This window comes from Natator depressus, chromosome 1 (genome assembly GCF_965152275.1).
Source record: "Natator depressus isolate rNatDep1 chromosome 1, rNatDep2.hap1, whole genome shotgun sequence".
In the NCBI taxonomy this organism is placed as follows: domain Eukaryota; kingdom Metazoa; phylum Chordata; order Testudines; family Cheloniidae; genus Natator; species Natator depressus.
In genome coordinates, this window is record NC_134234.1 from 333,080,737 (window position 1) to 333,098,479 (window position 17,743).

Here is a 17,743-nt window from a genome sequence, read left to right on the forward strand (position 1 = left end):
ACTTTTTACTGGTGGTGTGAAACCGTGTCACATTCCAGACTCGTATAGTTCCCAGAAATCCCATCAATGGTAGCTGGGAATTCACAGAAGTACAGATTCTACAAAGATCTATAGGGGAAACTCAAAAAGGGAATTATATATCTGGATTCTTGTAAGTCTGTTTTAAACTAATCAGAGCAATTGCTCGAGCCATTAGGGTTTTCCTTCCAATTTCTGAACAGTAGGAAGGAGAACTATCCAAGCCTCCCTGACTTTTCTGAAGGGCACCCCATACCTGAGCTCTGAGGACAGCCATGGTTTCAAGGTCTTCCTCCTGCTTAGCAATAGTCTGCTTCATTTCATCCATCTGTAGCTGTTTTGTAGCCAAAGCTCTCTCTGCCAGCTCTAGCTTTTTATTCAGGTCCTCTACCACCGCCTTATCCACTCTCTTCAACTGTAAGAAAGAATTCATTTAAATGGCCTGACTTCTTCTCCCCCCCCACAAAATCTATCAGCTCAGGGCTACTTTCAGCTCCCAGATATATAGTTCCCACCAGTCCCCACTGTGTCAAGCCCAAAAGGAATCTCTTTATGCAGTCTATGAAGGAGATCTTAGTATTCAGTATTAAAAAAAAAAAAAAAAGGGGGGGGGGGGAGTCTCTTAAAAGTACCGAGAAAAGCAACCAAGTTCAAAGTTAAGGTTTAATTAACCCTTTTGCAACATACATTGTATAGTACTTTATTATATATATTCCAGGAGCCCCAGTGATAGATTGGGACCTGATCATGCGAGGCACTGTAAAAAACACAACTAAAAAGATGATCCCTGCTCCAAAGACCTTACTTTCTTAAGAGTACACTAATATTTAGATGCTTAACTTCTGGCTCTTGAGTTGGGACAGACTTAGAATTGCTCAAATGTATGCAACTGTGTCGCACTGCAGTAGCTTGCAGCCTACAGAGGATATCAGTAGTAACACAGCAGAGATGTGGTGGTTCTTTAGTTGAAGTGGTGGGAGGTGGCATTTGTGTTGTTGGAGCAGGAGATGTCTAGGTCTGTCCTTACTAATGACCATTAAATCTATGCAGCTATGGTGTATGGTAAAGCTGAAAAATCATGAAGTCCTCGGCCAAAATATTGTTACAATCCACATTCATTTCTCTCCTCTAAAATTCATTGCAATTTCTCTTCATAACCAGTTTACCTCGTTGTTTTTTAGTTCTTCAATGGTTTTCATTGCATTAGTGAGTTCAGGGAGAAGCTTACTGTAGGTATGCTGCAAGTCAGAAAACTTTGCCCTGTTTAAGACAAAAAAAATTACATGGAAATGGTCCTTCTATCATCTTCCATTTTGTTAAACTGTTCCACTGGCTCCCGCTTTAGGATTTCTTTCATCACTCCTTCCCATCAAACTTGCAAATCCCCAGAGTTTAAGACACACTGATCCAGAATCCAGAAAGCTGAAGGACTAACTATATCAACTATCAGAATTTTCTCCAGTCTGACTTTTTACTTTTACAGGAGGGGGAAAAAAAGGAGAGGCAAAAAACAGTCAACAACTTACAAATGATATTTCAGTCTGACGATAAAAAGTAGCTTTCTACCCCTCACCATACCCTCTGGCGCTGGTCTTCTCACAGATTTCAAGTCCAGAAGGAACCATTCCAATCACTTAAATCAGGCCTCCTGCATTACAGGCCAAAGACTCTCACCCAATAATTTCAGCATCAGGGGGGGGGGGGGGGGGGGAGAGAGAGAGAGAGAGAGTGAGTGTGTGTGTGTGTGTGTAAAAGCATTTTTTTTTTTTTTTTTAAAAAGAGCTAGTCTGGACTTGAAGGCTTCAAGTGAAAGAGAATTTGCCATGTGCCTAGGTAAAGAGTGGCTACTTACCCTCATGGTTAAAAATGTGCCCCTTATTTCCAGTCAGACTTTGTCTGACTTCAGCTTCCAGCCATTGGATCTCATTATGCTTTTTTCTGCTAGATTAAATTGCCATATACTATCCAGGTAGGTGCTTATAGACCATGGAACAGTCACCTCTTTAACATTTCTTCATTAAATAAAACAGAATGAGCTAAGCTTTTGAATCAGTGTCTCAACAGCTTTTAATTCTTTTATGACTCTTATTTGTGGAGTGTCTCACCAAAACACTGATCCCAGTAGAGTTTGGAGGCACTGGTGTTTCCCATGCCCTCTTCTCTCTTTCTGAGCAGCTTGGGTTTTCGCCTTCCTCTACAGCATGGGTCATTTGTAGGTTTAAGCTAGTGTAAATGGTGGATTCTCTATAACTTGAAGTCTTCAAGCCATGATTTGAGGACTTCAGTAACTCAGCCAGAGTTTAGGGGTCTACTACAGGAATGGGTGGGTGAGGTTCTGTGGCCTGCAAAGTGCAGGAGGTCAGACTAGATGATCATGATGGTCCCTTCTGACCTTAGAGTGTAGGAGACTTCATCCATTCTCCTGGTGCCCTCTGGGCCATTTGGGTTGCTTCCTCTAAAGCAGGGGTTCTCAAACTTTATTGGACTGTGACCCCCTTCAAACAACAAAAATTACTATATGACCCCAGGAAGGGGCCTAAGCCTGCCCAAGCCCCTGCTACCCTGGGAGAAGGAAGCCTGAGCCCTGCAGCCCTGGGCTGAGGGAGGGGGGCAAAGCCTGGGTCTTCAGCCCAGGCAGGAGGCCTGTAACCTGGGCCCTGCCATCCAGGACTGAAGCCCTCAGTTGTCAGCTTTGGCCCTGGGTAGTGGGGCTTGGACTTTGGCCCCAGGCTCCAGCAAGTCTAATGCCAGCCCTGGCGACCCCATTAAAATGGGGCTGTGACCCACTTCGGGGTTCTAACCCACAGTTTGAGAACCGCTGCTCTAGAGCACTATGCTCATGACCAGAGAGCATCCAGTAACAATGTGAACATGTCTACAAACATTTGAGAGTATCCAGGGTACTGTCTTGTTCCCACCAGAGTAATGCTCAGTTCCCAAGCCTTTCCTTAATGTAACTATGTTCAAGCCCTACATATAACAGATTGCGGCTCTTGGGTCCAAGGAAGTGACAAATTAGGGAATGCTCAGGAGAGCCAGTTATAATCCAACTGATCTGCCTTGGTACTGAAATGCCTGGTAGACCTTGGTCAGTATCTGCAAGCATAAACTGCTTGTCTTGACTTTCAAGGCCCTTCCCAGCCTATCCTAAAATTTGCATCTATGTATGTCAGACTGGAGTAGTTCAGTTTTATGGCTGGTCACCTGTAGCCAACATTTGGATGTAACCATCAGAGGGAACGTTCCTCAGATTTATCCTTAAAAAAGAATTCAGCTGTTTCTCCACTTTCTTTTGTAAACCAAATGAAGAAAATGCTTACTGTGTAACAACCTGGGGAAATTAAACTTAGTCCAGGCAAGTGAAATTACTAACTGGCTGCTGGGCAAAACTACCAACCTGCAGAAATTCCTGCTGATTGGGAGATGGGCTCCATGCTACATGCTGGGGACAGCATATGGGTAACTAGCCAAGTGCAGTCTTACCCACAATGCAGTTTTGAATGTTTGTGCAGCTCCATAGGAACAATTTAGTAAAATACAGTAACACTTTTCCTAGCCTATCCATTTCTTCCCCTTTTGTAGGGAAAAAGCCAAGATGGGAAGCCAGTTTACATTTGTCCTCAGGCTAGACACAGTAAGTTAATGTACCCCATGTTTGAAGGCAGGGATCAGTTTAGATCTGCAACATGTCCCTGAGACAGCAAAGTACAACTTGTATACAGCTAGAGAAGGGCACAAGTCAGAGGTTAGAGCTGGGATTTCCCCAAAGGTTGGGGCTCTTTGAATATGAAGATCCACTTTGGACCTATTGTAGAGAGAGGTTTGAACTGTCAAAACTTTGATAAACTGAGGTTATCTGGATCCAGTTCAAATTAATCTCTACAAGCTCAATTTAATGTGGAGGGGGGAGGGGGGGAGTGTGTGCACATAGTCACATCTGAGATTCAGTTACTCCTTGGACACATTACCATAGATTCTCACCCACTTGACCTATCTCTTTGTAAGGTTCAAAATCTTGTCGCACTCACTTTTCTTCCTCTGTTTTGGCTTGTTCCAGTTTGAGTTCTGACTGCATGCTCTCCACCTGAAGCTCCAGCTTTTTAATGGTATATAGGAGCTGCTGCCTCTCATCCAAATCTGCAGAAGTAGCAGAGTTTTTTCTTTCAAGTATCTGACACCTGACAAAAAGGAAGGAGAGTGGTTATCTTTCCTATCTCCCTTTCTTGATGAAAATCATCATGATGGGTATCAGACAAAGAGAACCTACATTTGTGATTAATTTACCCCCAAAGCTTATTTCATGAGACTGAAGGAAAAACCCATGCACAACTGTAAAAAAAAAAAAAAAAAAAAAAAAAAAAAAAAATTGAACCATAGGTCATATGCTCTCAAAAAGATGGGAATTGTGGCTAAAAGTTTTTTAAAATGGGTGCCGAAAGTGAGGCTCTTACATTCTTTTTTTATGCACCTAATTAAGTGGCCTGATTTTCAAGTGTGCTGAGAACTCCTGTGAATAATGGTTCAAATTGGGCACTTAATTGCTTTTTTTAAGATTGCAAATCCCTTGAAGGAAGGGATTTCATTTATTTTAAAATGCTCTTTCACACCAGGAAGGATTAAATCCTCAGTCTGTACATCAGGATTCCTGTGGTCTTTCTAACTCTGCTTGATTTGTGGTGGCATCTCAGATCTTGTGAAAGCCACTGAGGACTAGATCCTCAAAGGCATTTTAGGCACTTAACGCCCACTGAAATAAATAGTCAGGTGCTTAAATACCTTTGGATGCTGGGCCTCTGTTTCCCCACCTGTAAAATGAGATTAATACATATCCACTTTGCGGAAGTATCCTAAGGTTTAATCAATCATAATACCTAGCTTTAATATAGTGATTTTCATAAGTAGGTCTCAAAGCACTAGTGTTTGTAAAGCTTGTTAAACTCCCCCGATAGAAGGGGTTATGAACATTAAGATTATCATCAGCACAATCAAGCATCTCAGCAGAACATTTCCTTTTCTGAGCCTTACTTTTCTTGAAGCCTCTTCTGGATCAGCTCCGCTTCTTTTAATTTAGCATGCGCCTCCTGAAGCTCTTTGAAGAGGGATGACACCTGCAGGTTCAGGGTTTCTATTTCACTACCAACCTGTTAGAAAAGGAAGAAAGAAAAAAAAAAGTATACTCAGACAATTCAAGATTTGAAAATTGCAAACACTAGACAGCTATATCAGGCAAGAACCATTCTCTTTCTAAAGAGAATAGCACAAATCATTCAGCATCAGTAAACTCTGCTCCACAGTGAGATTAATATAAAGATCTTGCAGTTACTGAGCATTCCTAAAGAAAGCAGAACTGCAATTTTGGGCACCCCAAACGTCTTTAAAATTGTGGGGAAATGGGCAATAACTCAGATAAGAGTATTATTAATTTCCAGTAGTGCCCATAAAACATGCTAGGCCCTGTCCAGACAGAAAAGGCACCATATCAAAGAGTTCACAATTTAAAGACTATCAAAAAATAAAGATTGAGACTCATAGAAATGTAGGGATGGAAGGGACCTTAAGGGGTCATCTAGTCCAGCCCCCTGTGATGTAAAATAGGCCAAGTAAACCTACACCATCCCTGATGGCTGTTTGTCCAACCTGTTCTTAAAATCCTTCAATGACCAGGATTCCACAATCTTCTTTGAAACCCTATTCCACTGCTTAACTATCCTTATAGTTATAAAGTTTTTCCTAATATCTAGCCTAAGTCACCTTTTGCTGCAGACTACTTCTGGCCAACCTTCAGGGGACATGGAGAGCAATTGATCACGGTCCTCGTTTTAACATCCCCGAACATATCTGAAGACTTATCAGCTCCCCACCCATGTCCTCTTTTCTCAAGATTAAGCACACACACACCCCCTTTTTTTAAAGCATGTCCTCTTAAGTCAGGTTTTCTACACTTATTTTATGGCTCTCCTCTGGGCTCTCCCCAATTTGTAGAGCAAAGTGGCTTGAGTTAGTGACTGACCACCTCTTATAAATACAATGCAATGTTTGTTTCAAAGAGATATCTAAACTAAGTTATTCCCAAGTACCCCTCAAACTTGCTATCCTCAGGTCAGATGTTTTCATGTAGGCATCACAGCAGAAACAGAACATCAGGAGGGACTTCAATGTAGAGAGGTTAGGTGCCAACCGGAACTACAATCCTCCCAATTACCAGTTCTGAATCACTAAATAGCATGTCTCCTTCCATAGTAGGGGCAGAAACTGAGGATATAGGGAGTGTTTATATTTTATTAGATACCTATATTAAAAAACCCCAAACAGCCCCCAATCTAGGCCAGTCTTATACAGCACATCTTCGTACCACGATAGGAAGCCTTCAGTTCTGACATTTTAAAAGGATGAATGGAATGAAGTTAATATCTATTTCTAGATTCTCGTGGGATCAGCAGCACAAGTAGAGAAAGTGAATAAAGAAGGTACTGGGGGTAGCCGTGTTAGTCTGTATCCACAAAAACACCGAGGAGTCCGGTGGCACCTTAAAGACTAACAGATTTATTTGGGCATAAGCTTTCATGGGTAAATAACCCTTCTTTTTCATCTGAAGAAGTGGGTTATTTACTCCTTCACATAACACAGGAACCAAGGGGTCACCCCGTGAAATTAATAAGCAGCAGGTTTAAAACAAACAAAAGGAATTGTGTCTTCAGATGACGCACAGTCAACCTGTGGAACTCCTTGCCGGGGTTATCATAAAGGCCAAAAGTATAACAGGGTTCAAAAAAGAATTAGACAAGTTCCTGAAGGATAGGTCCATCAATGGCTATTAGCCAAGACGGTCACAGATGCAACCCCATGATCTGGATGTCCATTGCCTCTGATTTCCAGAAGCTGGGAGGGGACAGGGGACGGATCACTTGATTGCCTGTTCTGTTCATTCTCTCTGAAGCATGTGGCAGAGTCCTACAGTGGGACTGGGATCCCACAGGACCTGCTGCCATAATAGCGAGAGCAGGTAAAATGTATTTTGTTGTGAGTGGGATTGGGTGGGCTAAAAAAGCAGATTGTAGTAATTTGCAGGCAAACTCTAAATCTCTCGTCAGTTTGTTAAAGAGTTTCAGCAATGTAAAGCAAGTTTTGTTTTTTTAAATAAAGGTTTTAATACTTAAATTTAAGCAAGGGATAGAAAGATTTTATTTCTATTATAACAGGAGTTAAAATATTTTTACATGGTTTAAGCAAGATTTGTTTTATTCTTTTAGTGGTAAAAATTTTATCTGAATTCTGGATAATAAAATATATTAACAGACTATTTATTTTTAGAAGCATGGGGGAAATCTGTCTGTCTTGCAGGATCCAAGGTTTTTGTGGGTGGGAAATAAAAATGGAAGAAACAATGCAGGAGTGGGTGGGAGTAGGTACTGCAGGGCAGGATGGGAGCAGGATTAAAAAAATTGTCCTATGCAGAGCTCTAGCACCTAGCATTGGCCACTTCTGGAACAGAGAATACTCGGCTAGACGGACTATTGGGCTGAACCAATATGGCCACTTTTACGTTCGTATGTTATGTTCTTTACCCAGAAGAGAAGGAAAAGGATTTCTAGCAAAACTGCATATATCTGCAACTGATTATCCCCACCATGAGAATCTCTGCCTCCAGGCTCTCTCATTATGGCTTCAAACCACTTGTAAATTATTTAGACAAAATATTTCTGAAGTTAATGAGAAATAATTTGTTTCCCCTCCACCCCCAAAATTTGTTGTAATGAAAACGCATATGCAAAAATGAAGCAATCTCACATAATTAAAACAAAACACTGATTTGAATTAGTCAGCTGTCCACATTATTGCAAGCCAAGTTCAGTGCCTGGTATCAGAAGATAACTTCTTCAAAAACTCATGGTGCTGAATCCATGGGTCAGTCACCAACAAAACCAGCACCATTCAGGATCTGCATTTGGACAAGATGTGTATGCTGCACCAATACCTGATTTAAATCCAGATTCAGCCCCCTCATAACACAGCTCATCCTCACACACTACTCAACATAACACAAACTGAGCAAAATCCTAGAAGACAAAGGAAAGAACTGCAGCAGTTGTGTTCCCCTCCAACTTCAGAAGCAGAAGATACTCCAGACCCAAATCCTTAGAATTGTTCCACATGGTCTCTGAAGCTAAGGACAAGAGAAATCTAGGACTCTTGCTGGTCTGCAGACTTCTAAACACAGACCCTGCAGATTTCCTGGAGGAGCAACTGGACCTGCTACCTAGTATGGCAGTTAAAAATGCCCAATTTAATTGTCTCTAGTTACTGTGACTTCCACAAACACCAACACATCATATCATCACAGATCCTCAGGTCCATGGAAACCATGAGATTCAAATTAACTCACTCCAGCCCCATGCAACCAGCCTGGCACATACTGGATTGGATCTTCATTCTTGGAGTAGACACCTTTAAGTTTTCAGCCATCTTAAAAGGCTCTCTCATTTCATCCAAGGTGCTGACAAGCTATAGAACACTAATCATTTACTGATGACTGCCATTGACTCCTGTGACCTACTGACACCACGATGGTTCACAAGCTACATCAGATGAAGCACAAGGCCGGAACACAGGCGGTGTAAGACCCACTCCAAATCCATCCATGAGCAGCACCATCCCACTTCCAAAACAAAAGCAAAGAACATTTTACTCCTCTGCCATCACAGCTACCAGCAGCTGACTCCAAGACCAAAGCACCAGCCACCAAAGGAGCTCTCTTTTTAATTTGCAGAAAATCAAATACTAGAGGAACTTGCCATGGCAGCAAACTGAGAAGCAGCCCAGACAGTATTAACCACTCCTTACAGAAAACAGTTAGGCCCTAACTCATGCACAATAAAGTGCTGGAAGCCCTTGGAAACATTTGAATGCTGTGCTTTGTCACTGGTGAACACCAGTGAAGATCAAGTACTCCCATTAGCACTGGGCACAGTCAACACAGTCTTCTGAGAAGCAACTCTGCCATCCTCGTTGCAAAATGCAATAGCCCAATCCTCAACAAAACCCCAACACTTAGCGCAGACTACCTCTCCAACACCTGCCTCCGAACAGGAAAGTAACGACAGGCAAACTCCAGCATCATGTGACCTCTCAACTTCGTGAAAACTTCAAGACCAGGGGACAGCACAGCCACAACCTTAGTGGCACTTTAAGACAACTCTCCTAACAATTGACAAAGGCCATCTCCAAGCTGCTGCTGACCCATCTACATGACACAGCTGGAGAAGATGGTACAGCACTGCAACAGCTGCAGTCTTCCCTCTCACACCAGACTCAGTGGTGATGGGCAACTGCTCCTGGTCCCCAAGGGCTCTCACCTGCATAGTCTCCAAAAGATCCACCCTGCTCTCCTGGCCCCCTACAACATCTGCATTGGTGAGAAGCTGCTTGGAGAGTTGGTGAAACAACAGAAGCTCTGCTGCCAACAATATATTGAGAAAACCCAGCTGTACACTTCATGTTTTCACAGATGCAGCCAGCACAGTCATAAGTATGTCACAATGCCTACATCTGGATTAAGGGTATCTGACTCAACCTGAACCCAGACAAGACTAAAGTAGTCAGAAGAGGAAAATACTTGAAGAAATTTGCTGGGACATCTCCCACTCTGTTCATCAGACTGGTATGGAGAGGTAGTTTGCCTGGGACACCCACCATCCCCTAAATGACCAGGCAGTAGCAGTGGCTGGGACTCCCCTTCAAGTGGTTTGTGGCAGCAAACTCCTCCCCCCCGCTCCCCCAAAAAAACCAAATGAAAAACCAACCACACACACCACCACCTTCTTCCACCTTCAGCTGCTACAATCCTCTACCCCTTCTTCCTTGAAGATCTAGCCCCAATAATCCACGTTTGTCACCTTCAGACTTGATTACTATAATTCACTGTACTTGTGGCTAAACATTTGAGCAACAGAGAAACCAACTTATGCAGATACAACTGCCAGCCACTGTGAGCTTACTACTTTGTTCTCCATTGGCTCCCACCATCAGTTCAAGGCCCTAATTCAAAGGATTAAGACCCAGCTATATCTGCAACTGCATCTATGTCCAAGACAGTTGTGCTCCTCCATGGCAATGAACTCACCAAAATCAGGGGGAAAAATACATTAATGCTAGGAGAGAGAGAACCCCCATCCAAACATGGATTCAGGCCTGAACTCTGCGGCTAGGGTCGGTGTTTTACACCGCACTGCCAGTGGACTGTGGCCCAAGACATGGGAGGATTACTCCAAATTAGAGCGATCCTCTGTGGGCATAAAAGATCCTATGTCACTCCTTTGTGCCCTGTTTAGAGGGCATGGTCAAGGTAGTTGGGCATGAGTGTGACTCCATTATGTCCTACTGATTCATGGCTGCAGCTAACTGCTTCTTGGGGCTATTGGTAGTTTGTGTAATTTAGAACACCCTTCAGGAGAACCAGTCCAGGATCAGAGGAGCGTGGAGTTCACCTTTGTATCTTCCTCTTGAACTTTGCCCAATTCTTCTCAGGTGCAGCCAAAGGGTTGGACCCTTGTATCATTAACACTAATCTTGCCTGCCCCCAACAAGTTCTTTGTAGTTGCTCAAAATCATGTCCCCAGATGACTGCTACGTACTCTCTTTGCACTTTCATCCTCTTCTTTTGCCCATTCCGTTTGAGTTCCAGTCTCCAGATAATCAGCCACTTCCTTCTCCAACTTCGATAGCCTGAGAAACATAAGGAGTCAATGATGATAGTTTCAACACACATTCAGTATGAGATAATGAGCATTTTAAAAAAGTGGGAGCATTCAGAGACCATATGCTATTGCTGTATATATTACTCTAACATTAACATTTCCCGTATAAGTCAGAATTAAATATATATATTTTATATATAAGCACACAGTGAAATATGAAGATATGTCCAGAAGCTGATTTTTTTTTTTTGGATTCGCCTACATACCTTGCCCTTACTTCATTTTATATATAAAGACACACAAGTTTATTTTCATGGTACATGAATAAAGTGGGATTCAGCTGTAATGATCATTGTTCATAGTGATCATGTTACAGTACAAATGAAAGCTACTTTCCAAAAATCTTTTTCTATGGGTATGGATGCATCTGTCCCTTGTGTCTCTTGGAATTTGGGAACACAATCAGAAATATTAATTCTGAATCTATTTTTTCCTTTGAGGTTTTCAAATGGTAAGGAGAATTTCACACTTTTCTGAGGATACATCTACACTGCAAATTAAGGTGCAAATTATATTGCGGGTAGCTACACCCATACTAGCTTTAATATAGCAGCATGGACTCCAGTGTGGGCTAACAACCTGAGTACATAGTGCCCCAGGCAGGCTTTTACTGGGGCAGTTAGCCTATGCGGCAACCTGTGACAATTGCGTCTTCACTGCTATTGTTACCTGTGCTGGCCAGGTTAAAGCCAGCATGGGTACACCTGCCAACACTACAAAAAAACAACTTAAACTACTGAGTAGACATACCCTGAGGATATGTCGACGCTGCTATTAACACCCTCGGCTCGCCATGTCAGCCTGAGGGGCTCTGGCCATGGAGCTGTTTAATTGCAGTGTAGATATTTGGGCTCAAGCTGGAGGTGTTTAATTGCATGGTGTTTAACTGTAGTGTAGACATATCCAGAAAGTAATTTGGCTATTGGCAAAGCTTATCATCACTTCTAGGAAGGCCGTTTAGAATCATTATGTGACTGATTTGCACTGGTATAGTGTCTACTCCAAACAGATCTCACGCTGTCCTTGCAAAATGGAAATTGTGGAGCAGCTTCGGCTCACACCAGTGAAATTCCAGTAACTTGAACAGTTACTTCCAATTTACACCAATGTGACTGAGCTTATGCAGGTCTCATCTGGGACATTCACTTTAGGTATCTGGAATTAAATTTATTTTAGGCATTTCTAAGGAGCTTTCAAAAATGATGTATCTGAGAGTCTCAAACTTTAAAGAATTAAAGCCCTGTGAAGTAACTATTATTATTCACACTATATAAAATTTGACTTGCCCAAGGTCCCATAGAAAGGACATCACACCATGAGAATATTTCATTGGAAAACTGCAGAGACAGTGCATGAGCAATTCATAAGCTAAAATGTTCTCAAATATCCATCACACCATTTCACTTCAATTTTGGGAAACTGCAAGCCCAGAGGGGTCAACGGGAAAAGGATCCTGAACTGCTGTGTGTTGAGAATTAAGAGAACAGGAGTAGAAAATAGAAGAGGAGAACCTGTGATTTACCACTCCCATGGCTACAATAAAGGAGTCATTATGAGATAAATATCGGTCAATGCACAGCAGCATGTACTACAGCCTGTATACTACTGTCAACATCATATTGACATTTGAGCTTGTCCCTGTCTACCCACGGGTTTGGTAGCTTTGGCTGAAATGGCTCTGATGGATAATGGTTGCAATTCAAAATATTTGTTACCATCTATTTTATACCTCTCCTTGTGTTCTTGAAGTTCCTTTTCAAGGCTCTCTCTCATCTGAGTCTCATTTCTAAGGCAACAAAGAAGTTGGCTAACAGTAAGCTCTTCAGATTCCAAATTCTTTGGTTCATCCACAGATCTGCTCCTGCTTTGATCAAACATGCTATTAGTACAGGTGATTACAAATTAATTTTTACAGTCCACCATTCGCCCAGCTGAATGCCAAGATTTTCAGAAGTGACTAGTGATTCTGGATGCTCAACTTGAGACACTTTATAGGGACCACATGTTCAGAAATTGTTGAGAACCAGCTCTCTGAAAGTCAGGCCCCATTAGAGTGTCTCAAGTTGGACACCCAAAAAATGAGTCTTGCCAAAAGGCTAAAATAGTGGCAGCCCCTGATCCTCAAGATCTGGCTCCATGACCATGAGTGCAGTTCTTGCTTCAAGCACCACTTCAAAAACAGCTCACAACAAGAGGGAGGATGTATTTAACCACTTAACTGAGTAGGTCCATGCAAAAACAGAAATCTGACATTTAAAATATTCACAAGTATATTATGGGTCATTTTGTGGAACCAAAAGTGTTGCTTTTCATGATGGATGTCTTCACAAAATGGCTGTTTTTCCAATTAAACATGCAAAATTTCACATCCCCCCCCCCCCCCAAATCCCAATAAAATTACATTTTCATTAAAATTGCCTTATTTTTGAGCCAATAAATCCTGTAGTATTTCACCCCCATAAAGTGCTTTTTTAAGTCAGATTATGCTAGTGGAAAACATATTAGTTCATGACATCAAATGTGAGACCTCACTACAAGTAATAGGGAAATTAACTTTCCTGGGATAGAACACAACCTTCCACTCCTTGTGGCTTGGGAGTGTGTGTCTGGGTATTCATTATGTTCATACTCCCCAAATTTTGTGATAGGATGTATAGGGATCACATTATGTGCTACTGAAACATAGCTAGCATGTCACATGGGATTATCTAAGACAGTCCTTGCTACTAAATTGGGCAGCATCCAAAATGGAAACTTTAATAGTATCAGCTGCCTAAACCTTTAAAGAAGTATAAGTTCAGCAAGGAAAAAAGCCTCAGGCATAAAGTTCATGTGAAGATAGAACTGTGGGAGGAGTCTTGAGCAATACATTCTGTGATTTTGGTTTAAAAAAAATTATATATATATCTCAAGCTTGAAACAGCACCAGAATCCACATACATGTAGGCAGCTGCGTTGTTGGTCCTTTGGTCATTAACAACATCCTGATTTTCTTTTAAAGCTGCATTTGGTTCTCCTTCCTGTTGGGGATAAGAATATTAGCTTTGGTATTTCCAAGTTGTCGCTAGCTAGCGTATCTGCTTTTATTTCATTTACTTTTTGAATAAGAGAAAGCTGAGGAAGAATCACACCATGACAACACAACTACACAAGATTCCAGGGAATAAATCTCACATTTGGAAATTTTAAAAGTTAATATTTAACGTGTACTCTGGCCATCCCATTAGTACAGATCAAATGAGAAGGACAACAGAGGAGCCATCCCTTCCCCCTACAACCTTTTGCCACTAATTTTTTCCCTAGCAAAAAAATCAGATCAGGCAGCTGACATGCTCATCAATATCAGAGATGACTTCCAGTATAGGTCTAACAACCACTCATTTGTTGGAAGCCAACAACCTGCCCTCCCATAGGGAATAACTTCTCCCTGCCAATATAGAGCCCAATGCCTTCCTGATTGAATTTTGTAGCCATAATGGGGCATAAGTTGAGCTCACAGCTTGAAGCTTCCCCAGCAACTCTAGAATTCCCCAGTGAGTGAGGGTGAATTAAACCCTTTCAGCCTAACGCAGCGATTGCCCTTCCAGACATGGATCCACTACCATAAAAATGATCGAGAAACTATTGATTTTGTCCATGAAGAAGCCTCCATAGATTCAATGGTGATAGTAGAAGTAGCTCTCTCTGTCTCTAGCACAGAGCTTTTGAATATCTAAAATTTGAGCTAAATTGAGTTTGACAGCATCTCTAATTTCTGTCAACAGAAAAGGGAACCCTTTCCCTGCCACCAGGAAGGGGGGAGGGGGGAGAAAACCCAAAACTCACACATACAAGTTTCCCCTGAACTAAACACAGCACAAAAGTGAACCTATGGTATGCAATGCCTGCTCCAGGCATCTGCCTGGAGTGGTGTCAGCGCAGTGTGGAAGAAACAGACTGAACAGGAGAGAATGGAGAACAGAAACGCCATCTAGTTCTCCAGCCCTCACTCACACACGCATAAGGGTCCTCACTACTATAGGAGAAAGTAGACAAAAATCCCTTTAAAGAATAATCCCCAGAGGAAAGTCAACTATTTAAAAAAAAAAAAAAAAAAAACACACCCCACAAACCAGTATGCTATTCACTCATGCACTTCTGTGCAACCTGTGTTGCTGCTATTAGGGCTGGGGTTGCTAGCCCCCCGCTCAAAGTGGCATACAGTCTTTTCAACACATTGCACAGGGACTGAGCTGTGCATTTACCATTACAGGAAACTGCACTGCTAAATCCCTCATGGATCTCACAGAAATTTGCCCTCAAAAATATCCTGTCTGAACCACAAAAACTTTTCAGACTGTGCTTTCCATACTCTTCCTGCAATAGGCCAACTGATACTTCTTGAAGCAAAAATATGGTGCTGTTAATGGTTTGTTCCCAATAACTTACACTCATTCTGATCTCAACAAAAGAGTCCTCTGTTGACGGGACATTGAGTTTGAGCTGTAGTTCTGAAACAATGGCAAGCAGATCTGCCTTCTCAGCCTGGAGCCGCACCACCTGGGTCTTCAGCTGCTTAGTTTCCTGGGTCATTTCCTCCCTAAGGACTGTGCAGTTCCCCTGGGAAAGATGTAAAATACACACCATATTAGCCAACCAAACAGATATCCAAAGCTACCCAAGCAGAAGTGCTGAGGCAAAAACAACACAACAGCATCCCAAACAGCCTCACCACCATTAGGTATACACAGAAAAAGTCAGTGAATAAACTATTAAAATTTGCTCTGATCAAACTGCATTAAACTAAGTTATCAAATAACGCAACCATCTCCTGCAAGGCTGGAGCCCAGTTTTGAAACATGCACCTGATTCTCCTCAACACTGCCGTAAACCAGGAGCAACTCCACTCAAGTCAGCAGAGCTACACTGGTGTAAGCAAGAGGAGACTCAAGCTCATTAAGCCCAGTTCTCCCCTATCTGCACTGCAAGAACAAACTGTGTTTTAAGTTAACCATGCCAGGGAGACAAATGTGTTTTCACCAGGTCCTTCAATACAGTAAATTCCATAGTGCCGACAGGACTATTTTAAATAAGTGGACAATACAGTGTGGGGGCCATGTAAATAGGTAGATTCTAAATCCAATCTCTCTTTGTTCCTCATTCCCCACCATTGACTCCAACACTCTAAGCCCCATTCCCCAATCCCCACCAGTCTCTCCTTGGACTTAGAACTATTCCCTCTCCTGTGTACCCCCTTCTTCCTCACTTCTCTTTCTCCAACTCATCTGGGATCCTACCTCCTCTCTTCCTGGAATCTCTCCAAATGCCCCTCTGTCTGCCCCTTTCCCTACAATCTCTCCCCGTTCCCCTTCTCTTTGCTGAAGGCTCTCTCTTCACATCTGCAATTTCCCCCATCCCTTCTTCCAAATCTCTCCCTCCTATCTCTTCCTCGGAAAGCCTCTCCAAATCCCCCCAGTCTCCCCACATCTTGCCCAGAGTCTCTTCTCCCTCCTCGGGGGGGGGGGGGATTTGAGAACCCCTTTTTTTGGCTTCTACTTAACCATTAAGCTCCAGTTTCCACCCCTCCCTATGGCAACTTGCTCAACTCCCAATCCTTCCCCTTGAGCTTGTCTCCCTCTGCCTCAGCTTTTTCCCTCCTGCCCTCCGCACTGCCATTATGAGTTCTGGGCAACCCCCTCTCAGTCTCCTCCATTCCCTTCTATGCTGCATCCTTTGCTCCAGTTCCTTCCCTGCCCCCACTATACCTTCCCCAGCTCCTAAAGTTTTGCCATGCTGGCATCTGCTCTGGTGCTGCCACTCCTCATATAGCATCTCCTCCACCTCTTGTTGCCTCTGATTTTGTGTTCAGACCAGGAGGGGAAGTAGCCTTATCACAGCCCTTGCTGGCAAGAAGGCAGAAGTGTAGGAGTTTTTCCTCTCAAAGCCATTCTGAGTGCTAGTATTTATAGCCTGTGAAGGCCAGAGGATGGATTTGTGATTCATCAGTAGCTGAAACTGTGTGGGCACATGAGGTCACCTAACGAGCAGCAAGTGGCTATGATGTATTTTATTTAAGAAAATGCTAAAGTAAAAAGATAGGATTCAAAGTGGCACTGAGGAGTTAAATAAAGTTCATCTTAAATAAGGGACTGTTTCATATTCTCTCTCTGAAGAGAATTTAGGTTACAATCAGGACAATTCCTAAAAAGGGAAAATAGTCTTGGCTTAAGTGATATTGTCAGGCTAGAAATCACAAACAGTAATAAGTGTCCTTGCCTAGGTCACCACCACAAGAGATTCTTAACCCTGAAGAAAAAAAAAAAATCTAGTCTTACTTCTTGAATTTCTTTGTCACTTATGTTTTCATGCCCTGGCAAAATTTATTTTGCAAATCCTGCAGTTAGTTGTTGGTTTGCTTTTTTGAACAGAGTTTTTACAGGAAACAAAAGAAAATATTAAAAGAAAAACATCTCTCTTTGTGGCAGGCTTTGCAAAAAAAATTAATTTGGCGCAAAGTTTGACCTGACAGCATCACTTTAAAGAGGGGTTTTGAGAAACTAGTTTAACATACTGTGAATTAAAAAATGAACAGTTTTTCCTCCCTTAGAGCTCATCAAGGTCTAGACAGACAAACTCCTGGGCCTGCCAAGGGCCCAATAACTTCTGCCTATGTAGAATTCATTGCAGGATCAGAATCTTAGACCCCATGTTAGACCAGAGTCCTAACTCCCGCTTCGTTTTTTCTGTCTAAAAGATGCTCTCATTCTTTTTACAAGAGGTTTGTCCTTTTCTGATTTGATCATCCTCCTCTATTCTACCCTAAGGTGATTTCTCTCTTCCCTCCATTTCCCCATACACCCCACTCCTTTGGGGCTGGAAGACAAAGAGAGTCCTGCCCACCAGTCAAATGCAGAAAAGCACATTTCAGAGGGCAAACAGGTCACAGAGTGAATTTGTGGACATCAATCTTTGAATGCCAGTGAGATGTCAGC

General features: G+C 42.4%; 1 protein-coding gene across 3 annotated transcripts in view; it reads right to left on the reverse strand.

Moving 5' to 3' along the window:
• The window catches only part of OPTN (optineurin), a 40,842-nt gene that overhangs the window by 12,804 nt on the left and 10,295 nt on the right, over window positions 1-17,743 (reverse strand). For 2 of the 3 annotated variants that reach the window (XM_074942616.1, XM_074942614.1), the window contains exons 4-11: window positions 15,201-15,371; window positions 13,713-13,792; window positions 12,502-12,636; window positions 10,650-10,740; window positions 5,044-5,159; window positions 4,047-4,196; window positions 1,185-1,278; window positions 275-433 (exon numbers count right to left, since the gene is read on the reverse strand). In XM_074942616.1, the coding sequence (XP_074798717.1) occupies window positions 275-433; window positions 1,185-1,278; window positions 4,047-4,196; window positions 5,044-5,159; window positions 10,650-10,740; window positions 12,502-12,636; window positions 13,713-13,792; window positions 15,201-15,371 (996 nt within the window). The remainder of the gene's footprint in view (window positions 1-274; window positions 434-1,184; window positions 1,279-4,046; window positions 4,197-5,043; window positions 5,160-10,649; window positions 10,741-12,501; window positions 12,637-13,712; window positions 13,793-15,200; window positions 15,372-17,743) is intronic. The other variant, XM_074942615.1, reaches the window with a different exon arrangement.